This window comes from Rhinichthys klamathensis, unplaced genomic scaffold, assembly GCF_029890125.1.
Source record: "Rhinichthys klamathensis goyatoka isolate OS25496 unplaced genomic scaffold, OSU_Roscu_1.1 h1tg000446l_1, whole genome shotgun sequence".
In the NCBI taxonomy this organism is placed as follows: Eukaryota; Metazoa; Chordata; class Actinopteri; order Cypriniformes; family Leuciscidae; genus Rhinichthys; species Rhinichthys klamathensis.
The window spans coordinates 1258282-1268134 of NW_026606941.1; the positions used below are offsets into that span (position 1 = coordinate 1258282).

Consider the following 9853-nt stretch of genomic DNA (forward strand, 5'->3'; position numbering starts at 1 on the left):
ATGGGAATATGTGTTTAGCTGGCTCTAAGTGGAGGTTTGTAATTGCATTTCATACAATGAGACGAGAAATTATAAAAGCGAAAAAAAAAAAGATCATGTGAATGAGGTGAGGAATAAAAAAAAAAGTCAAATCGCGGGATGATGGAACTTCCGATATTCATAAATATTCAGCTTCATCTCTTTCCAGGTTTGGCTTTATTCAAGGTTTTTACAGTGTGACGCCAAAAAAGGTATTTTTCACCCTTACGCAATGCTGCGTAACTAGGTTAAGCCAGCTTATGCATGGTGAATAGGTGTATCTAACTGATGCCCTCCCATGGACACTCAGGGGACTGGAGACTGCAGAGGATGCTATAAGAATGCTGCACATATTCTCTGCTTCCTCTCCTCCAGGTATGTGGGTGACCTGACAGAGTCTTTCGCAAATTGACTGTGTCAATATCATGCAATCTCTGACAAATTTCACACTGTTATTTTCTAGTTTCCAGCATACAAGGTCTCGTTTGAAACACTTTGTTCTATTGAATCTATTTTGAAGCATATTATAAGCATGTGGATAAACTGCTGTGTGTGTGTGTGTGTGTGTGTGTGTGTGTGTGTGTGTGTGTGTGTGTGTGTGTGTGTGTGTGTGTGTGTGTGTGTGTGTGTGTGTGTGTGTGTGTGTGTGTGTGTGTGTGTGTGTGTGTGTGTGTGTGTGTGTGTGTGTGTGTGTGTGTGTGTGTGTGCGTGTGTGCGTGCGTGTGTGTGTATGCTGCAGAGGCCAAAATCTGCATGTCTGCAACTCAAAATGGTACAGTTTGCAGAACTTGGCTTAGTTTAGCACCCTTTATTGAATTCATAGGTTATTTTTTCAAGGAAGGCTAAACCAGAGGCATAATCATTATACACTGATTTAACATGATGTCTTACAATAATAATTGCAACACTGAAATCTAAGAATAAATATATGCACATATCTGTCTTTGCCTATGTGAGATAGACCATGGAAAGGTACGTCCATAGACATGATCAATAGTTCCCAATCTTTTACATGTTTTGACCTTAGCTTGGTCCATAAAACCATTCAATAAGTCCAGATAAAGACAATCTACTCAATTTGAAAATACAGATTCAACAAAGCACTTAACAGTTATACAATAACTGCAGTATCTCTATTGCTGATAGACAATTTTTAGTTAAATAAAAAATATCTCCGAAGTTTTTGATGCAAACGAGTAAAAGCCAAGACCGCACGCCCTGCATTCATACGAATAATTTGCTTCACGTTTACCAACATTGCAAAGTCTGGAAACAGCAGTTGATCCTTTTCCTTCTAATGTAAATCTATGTATTTTAGATAAATAAAACTGTGATACAAAAATACTCATTTACAACATTGCTGGCTGCTCTTATGAAGGCACTTTAAAAAATCTGAACAAGGGATTTCCTCCAGAGCAACTTGAGGGAAAACCATACCATCTTACATCGCATGAATTCTTTTTCCATCTTACCATTTTCATTTTGAATGTGCAGTCTTATATCTGACATGTCTTAGAATTGATATGACCTATCCAGCATATCAATGTAATCCATCTTTGTTTTGAGTCTAGCCCTCAGCTCAGGGTAATCACTTTGGGTTTGATTAGGACATCCTGTCCTTGTCCCTGTGGTTGTGATCGTTTGCTTTTGTCTGGCATCCTGTTTGGCATGTGGATACTCTGAGGGAGGATGCGTACACGCGTACTGTCTGTCAGGCAGGTTGCTAAACTGGGGAGTTGTGCCAAAAAGACTGTCCACTAATCCCACCTTGGGCGTGGGACCTTGGCTATCAATGACAGTCGGACAGAGTATTCCGTTTTCATGAAAGCCGGCAATGTCACCACACAGCGGGCCGACGCTGCCAATAGTGTTAATGGGGGAGCTGGAGATGGCCATGGTCCACTCCTTTTCCTTCTCCACCAGCGTTCTGTAGTGTGAACCACTCTCTTTTGTCTCTGAGAATGGATGCTTCTGCCCTGACTCCTCCTGTCCGCTTTTGTAAACGGGGTTGCTGCACATGTGCGAAGAGGGAGCACCGATGCTATCGTACACGTGATTGGAAGGAGGAGTTTCTGGTAAGGTTGGTGGCTGTTCTGTGAATATCCCACATTCCATCTGAATGCCTGCCAGGCCCACTTCCCCTTGCTTCCTAAAGGGAAGCTTTTCACGCTTTTTGAGAGCATATGCGCAAAGAGCTGCAGCAGCAAAGAAGGCAGACACGAACAGAACCAGCAGGCTGAGAATGAGAACAGAGAGGGGTATGGCACCTTTCGGCGGGTGCGGCCCCACCTCGGGATACGTAGTGATAAGCCCACTATCTGATTCGGCAGGAGACAGTGAGGACTGTCGGAGCTCAGGGCAAATCACTTCAGAATTCAGAGAGCGTAAATCTTTTCCTGAGACCAGCTCGGGGGTCTTACACACCACTTCTCCGACTATGACCACTAAGCTCAGCGTGTCCAGCCACTCTTTGAGAGGGATGATGTCACAGGAGCAGTCCCAGGGGTTCTGATTTAGGTCGATCTGGACTACAGCATGCAGGTGTTCTAGAACGCCGCTGACTGGGAGGCAATGAAAGTAGTTGTTCCGCAGGTTCAGGCGTGTCAGCGAGCTACCTGCAAACGTTCCCACGGGCAATGTTCGCAAGAGGTTGTTGTTGAGAAAGACAAGCTGCAGGGAGGGCATTAAACTGAAGGCAGCCGGCTGGATTTCTCGTATCTCATTGTACTCAAAATACAAATACTCAAGGCTGTGCAAACCATGGAACATATCAAGAGTTAACTTAACAATACTATTACCGTTCAGGTAAAGGCTTCTCAAATTAGGGAGATTAACAAAAGCCCCCTCTTGAACGTAAAATATCTGATTGTTTCCCAAGTGCAATAAATCAAGACTGGAGAAATTCCAAAAATCAGACTTGTATATTCTCTGAATGAGATTTCCACTTAAGTAAAGCTTCTTGGCGTTCAAGGGTCGAGGCATCAACTCAGAAATGTTCCGAAAACCATTCTCCTTACAGTTGACTGTCAAACCAAGGTCATTAATATGCAAGTTACAGGTACATCCAATGGGGCAAATGATAGGTATAGGCGGCCGTGTCTGGTATCCGGCTACAGGCGGCTGATTAGGGAACACACTGCGTGGTGTTGGTGGTGTCTTTGAGGGCCTGGGTCTTTTTGTTGGCTTTGGAGGTCTTTCTCTTTGTTCCACAGAGGAGACAGTGTTTTGATTAGGGGAGACTATAGATGATGGCTTTGTAGGCCTCGCTCTCCCTGTGTAGAATGGTAAGTGTAGGACGGCTAGAATTGACTCAATCTCGCCATCATTTAATAAGGGACAAAGCTCACCGCGTTTGATCTCTCTGAGGTCCTTTCCGTGGAGGTGGAAAGGGTACTCGCACGTGATCTCGCCAACAACTGCAGTGTACGGAATCCGCTCCAACCAGGCCTTGAGCTGGATGATATCGCAGACACAGTTCCAAGGGTTCTCCTCCAACTGGATCTCCATAAGACTGCGACCGATATATTCCAAAATCCCTTTATAAGCCAACGTCTTTAGTCGGTTGCCTCTCAAGTCAAGGTGCGTCAGAGAGACAGATCTGAAAAGAAACGCCGGCAGCATGGGTATTAAATTGTCATTAAGGATGAGCACTCTGAGTTTGTGGAGATTTCGGAACGCCCCACTGTCTATTCTCTTGATGACATTATAGTCTGCCTGAAGGTATTCTAAACTCTCCAGTCCGAGAAATGTGTCGTTCCGGAACACTTCCAGCTTGTTTTCGTGAAGGTACAACCTCTTCAGGGAGCTCAAACCATTGAAAGCCCCAACATGGATGTCCTGCAGGGCATTATTGCCCAGATTAATGGCCACTGCATTGTTCAAGTGCAAAAAACTGTTGAAGTAGAGCTTCCGTAACGAGTTTTTCTGCACGTAGAGCTTGAATGGTCTAAGCCATGACTGTGAGACTTGGCTAATATTTGTAAATCCTTTGCTGTCACAATGAACGTGAAACAGGCCTTCCTTCACTTCGCAGTAGCAGGGCTCAAAGCAAGGTTCGTCTATTTCTTCTGAATCATCAAGTAGAGGGATAGGTGTCGTCCATCCAAGTGCAATTGTGCTTAGCAGTGTAACCCACAACATGCTTTCACCAAATGCAGGCAAGTGCATAGCCTCAAGAGCTCCTTCACTGCACTGAAAAAAATACAACAGTTTTAGTGGCGTGAATACAGAGAGGATGATGAACAACTGCTCAATTCCAATGATGTTGACTTTTGACAAGTTAGTTGTGATAATACTGAAGAATAGGGGAGGCTATCATCTATACTGTATGACGGAGCATAATGCAGCTTAGCAGCTTTGACTGCAGCTTTTTACTGCAAACAATATAGTCGAAATAAAAAATAAAGGCTTCAATTACCAATGTCAGCAAATGCACCAGAGCTTAATACTGACTTAAAAGTATGCCTGCTGCATTTACTAAAGTGATATTGAGAAGATGCAAAATGTGACATAATCCATTTAAAGGCATAATGCTTCTCTAGAGGTTTCGATTTAGTTTCTAAATCAGCTAATGACTCTGGAATATCAATTTGACCTCCATGGAAAATATTTCTTTCTCCCCTCCTCCATGAGCACCTATTAGCTAATGTGCAAAGCAGGGCACTTAGGAATGTGATGTTAATAAGACCTAGGTTCTATTGATTGCTGAAGGGGTATGTGCATACAGGTCATTGAAATAATGTAGCTCCCTCAGGCTGCCACTAATGCATGCAAAGCATATTATTGCAAGCAAAATCTTTAGGGTAACAGACACGAACAGTTTTTCTTGCAGTTACAGTACTTTGAGGTAAAGTATGAGTATGATAAGAAAAAGTATGATAAGAAAAATGATATTCTTATTTGGCAAATCCATGTAAACCCAACAAGATAAATTAAAAAAATTAAGACAAAGTTAAACTGAAATCCAGCCCATACAATCACATTGCTCTCGACAGAGCAGACCCAAAGATCAGATCCAGCTTTGAACTGAGTATGCAATACAGACATAAGGAAACCATTCAAGCACTGCATGAAAAAGCTGAACTTATGGAAGCTAAACACAATGTATAGTCCATTAGCTTAACAAGAGTGATTCATGCCATTATATTAGGCTGTCAGATATATAATTAACACATAATGATAATCCAGTGCGCTAAAATGCAATCTATTAGCATTCCCCTTTGTCTGGCTTTACCACCGCCCGCGTCCGGATCCATATCAGAGGCATTAACTGAGCAGAAATGTGCGCTACTCACTCAGGTTGCTGCAGTGGAATTAAAAGAGCAGAAGATTGAGCACTTTAAATAATGCTGCTTCTTGCCATGTCACCACCGTTGAGCCGCTTCTTCTTCTTCTCTCCGCTCTCTTGGTGGAAGCAAATAGGAGAGCCGAAGACGTGACAGGACTGCAATGTCTCAGAAAGGTTTGCTTTAGGATGCAGGTCCGCTCCCCTGACGAGCGCTCAACAGTGAAGACAGCGAAGGCTGCAGTTCAGCACCACTGTGAGGACTGATGATGAGCGAGATCTTAGTACATTTCGGTTGGAAACAGTTACAAAAACTAACCCGGTTCAAGTTGGCATGGAAATAAAATCACAGGATGGCGCTGCCTCGGACTTCGGTCTCCAAGTAAAATATATTGCATCGAGCGCGCGCGCCCGCCCGCCTGCAGCCCTGCTATGAAACGCTCCAAAATATGCGCGAGATGATGAGAATAATATGAACGCAGCAGTCGGCGCGCGACACACCGTTTCAGATTTAACTTGGCTTTTTAACGCGATTTAATGTGTTACGCTCGCTCTCCTCTCATGAGACATATTTGTGAGATTTGCATTAATTTACGAGAGAAAGTAGTTGAGTTTGTTTGTACCCAGAATACGTAACGCTGGCGACGGGTTTTGTAAGCCACTTTACTCGTATTATTAAATAATACTGCAACTATTCCCAGAGCGATATGGCTTCTTGTGTTACTTATTCATCATCCTTCATGATATAGGCCCCTAACAATTTAATGAAACCTTAATTTGGTTACCATGGAAACATAGTGCCATCTGCTACTGCACAACAATGTGGTGCTTCATACATGGGCATGTTGCTTATTTTGGAACTGAGAATGAACAATGTTGACTTGATGCCCACTTTTGCTTATTTCTCATATGGCTGATTAATTATCTTATAAATCACCAGTTAATTACTTCATAATGAGTTTGTCATTTGACAGTGATATGCATGGATAAATAAATGCTTAATAAATAGCCTGCGATCTATGTATTAAAACCAAAGCAAACTAATTTCTCATATATCCAGAGTAATATTCTGAACACATAGGCATATCGACTTTAGTTTTCCCTTTATTGTGAATTTCCCACAGGTAACAGAGAATCTAAGCTAAAGCTAGTTAATACTCTGTCTCAGCAGCTCTCCGTGCCTTTGAGCATTAAAGCATTTTCCTGAAGATCCTTAAAAAAAAAAAATCTTTAATGCCATCACACAGATCAGGGCTGCAGATCATCTGAACATGTTCCAGTGAATTAGCTTGCGACAGCAGATTCCCTTTTCTTCAAAAGCCTGTTAAAGGTGATTAAAGCAGAGTTTCTCCATCATATTGCTGCAAGATTATTGACCAGAGACCTTAGAAGAGAAACAAATAATACAAACAAAAAAAAATGATTAGGAATTGTGGGGTTGAAATTATGATCGCTATTACAGGTATAGGTGTAGGGCACATGATGAGGTGATTGACAGGATAGTAATGGGGTCCAGAAACCCCAAACGTCTGAACGCATATTTCAACCCCCTTCAAAGAAAACAATTCAATCTCCATTCCATAATATTATAATAGCCAAGTCATGCTTTCCACTGATCAATTTAAGCAAGTAATTGTATGTAATTAATATAATTACAAAAGATTAGCTTTGTTTGAAGAATGATTGTATTAAGGATTTACATGATTTTAACAACCTTAGACTAATTAACAAATCATTTAAAGCACTCTCGTTCAATTATAAATCCCTCTCACATGAAACCAACAAAGACTGTTTGACAAAACCAACTGTCTCAATTTGCCACTGAAGAGACACAATTAGAGGTGTAATTTTTCCAGAAGAAAAATAAATCACGAGATGTAATCTGGTGGTCAGGCCATTTGACGCTCATTTAGCCTGGAGCTGGTCATTAATTATCCAGCTTTAGAAACAGAAGATGAAGGGTGTAGCTGACGCTGAGGTGCAGGAGAGGGAGCTATCTGGATCCACAGGTGCTTTAACCATTTAGTGAGGTGCTCCTCATGGATAGCACAGAGCAATGACCCCTCTCCTCACACCTCCACCAAGGACGCCCGGCCTTGAGGAATAACCAGTGTTAGGCTAATTAAACTACCCTCCCATTTTAATTAGGATATAAATCAGTTGCCATGGGAACCTGTCCCTTGGAGTCCCCATGTAAACTCATGATGGAAGTGCTGTGGATGAAGGGTGCTATTTTAGAAGCCATGCAGGAGAATGGCAGTGTCCGTACAGACAGGTGTACTAACATATAAATGATAAAAAATATGCATTTTAATTGTTTTGTTGTTTTTTAGATTACAATATAAACAGCTGTTTGTTATCATATAAAAATGAATATTTTATATCGCATACTAAAATTTACAAAACAATCAGCCTATAGCAACAAGATGAACACTGCAGCAAAATTACAGTATATTAATACTGAAGTGCCATCAGTTATGAGATATACAGCGTTGCCATGGACGACGGCGAATAGGAAAAATCTGACCACTGAATGCCTTGGTTGACCAATTAGAATCTTTTGTTAAATCTTTTCATATAAGACCATTCAGGACCATAGGTTGCTATAAGTATAGGGGGCACAATAGCTTGAATCATATCATTATGTGTATGTTTGTCCCTTTAAAATCAGCATTAAGTTCTAAAGCACTTATGTAGCCATATAGATCATATTTTAAAATCAACAGTGATGACAAATTGTCAGAAACTGTTCCACTTTACCTGTATTGACCCTAAACGTTCACTGTAAAAAATAAAATGCAATTTTTACGGTAAAATACCGGCAGCTGTGGTTGCCAGAACTTTACCATCAAAAATATGGTACAGACGTTATTGGTTTTACAGACTTAACTTAAAATTTACAGTAATAAACCGTATTTCATTATCTGATATAATGTTAATTTACCAACCTATTTATGTATTAATATTTGTTTTGTACCATTGTATTACACTGACAAACAACAAACATCACAGCAGTGATATAAGTCACATGATAAATCAAAGCTCATCACAAGCAGCTCTTCCACAAGAAAGTTAACACTAATATAAAGAAGCTGCACAGTGTCATTCGCACAAACACTAAACAGCATCATGGTAACACATGAAATTTAAAAAATGCAATAAACATTAATTTAACAACATTAAATGTAACATAAAACTCTAATGTACATAACTGATAAGAAAAGAACTAAGGAAACTAAGAAGAAACAGTTATTTCAACAAAAATACATAAAATGTGAAGTGTCACGCAGGGAATTGTGGGAATGTCAATTTACGGTTTTTCACTGTAAATTATACAATGAGTTGTTCTTTTTCACTTTCAAAAACTGTAAATTTAACGGTATTTACAGTAAAATTACATTAAATGTACCGTTAGATCTATCACAGTTATTTACCGTATATAGTAAGGAAACTTTCCGTTAACCAATTAACAGTTTTTCACTGTAGCATTTTTACAGTCTTTTACCGTTAAAATCACGATCATTTTTTACAGTGTTGCACTTTATTATTATTATTATTATTATTATTGTGTTATATTATTCATTTTGAACGGGCTTATTTATTTTGCTATACATGTTTCCACAAGGACTTAAGGGATAGTTCACCCAAAAATGAAAATTCTGTCATCACATACTCACCCTCAAATTGTTCCAAGCCTGTATGAACTTCTTTCTTCTGTTGAACACAAAATAAGATATTTTAAAGAATGTTGGTAATCAAACAGTTGAGGTGGCCATTGACTTCCATAGTAGGAAAAAAAACACTATGGAAGTCAATGGGTGCCGTCAACTGTCAAGTAACCAACATTCTTTAAAATATCTTATTTTGTGTTCAACAGAAGAAATAAATTCATACAGGTTTGGAAAGACATGAGGGTGAGTAACGGATGACAGAATTTTCATTTTTTGGTGAACTATCCCTTTAAATTTCAGTGTCTGATTTGTTTGTCGGTTTTGAGTGTTGTTCTGGCCTACAGCATTTCCTTGTCAAAATCTTGTTAAAAAATGTTAACACACCAGACCCAAAATCAAAATGTTGCGACACAGCATTTCACAAAACAGGATGAGTGCTCCAAGGGAAATCACCTCTTATCATGTGAAGCATCATACTTGAAATGCTAAAAGATTACATCAAAGCAGCGATAATAAATGAAGCAGAAAATATGCCATGACGAGAGCTCCCCCTACTGACGGAGAGAGTGCAGTCATCCACTACTAAACAATGCAAACGCGTTCACGGGCATGTAATACCCACACAGGATTATACAGGGAGGGAATCCTATGATTATCTCCATTCGGAGAGCCTTCGAATCGTAAAATATAGAAACAATTAACCAGAATGAAATGACTAAGAACAGATTACCTGTTCTAAACATCAGCAAATAAGAACCTTTCCAGAAAAAAACTCAATTTTCTTTCACTCTCAGCAGGGTCTAACTCATTAAACACAACACATAAGGCTCAAGCACAAACCAGCAGGTCTAATCCACAATAGCAGCATTTATGTGATATG

At 40.1% G+C, this 9853-nt stretch overlaps 1 protein-coding gene across 1 annotated transcript; it reads right to left on the reverse strand.

Moving 5' to 3' along the window:
* Positions 1–813: 813 nt before the first annotated feature.
* Positions 814–6227, reverse strand: slitrk3b (SLIT and NTRK-like family, member 3b). Its single transcript, XM_056236385.1, has 2 exons — positions 5313–6227; positions 814–4209 (listed from the first exon to the last, which is right to left on the reverse strand). The coding sequence occupies exon 2, from the start codon at positions 4183–4185 to the stop codon at positions 1531–1533; it is 2655 nt and encodes an 884-aa protein (XP_056092360.1). The 5' UTR covers positions 4186–4209; positions 5313–6227; the 3' UTR covers positions 814–1530.
* Positions 6228–9853: the final 3626 nt, after the last annotated feature.

Excerpts from the sequence above, each read along its gene's own strand:
- slitrk3b (XM_056236385.1), bottom strand. The coding sequence starts at position 4,185 with ATGCACTTGCCTGCATTTGGTGAAAGCATGTTGTGGGTTACACTGCTA.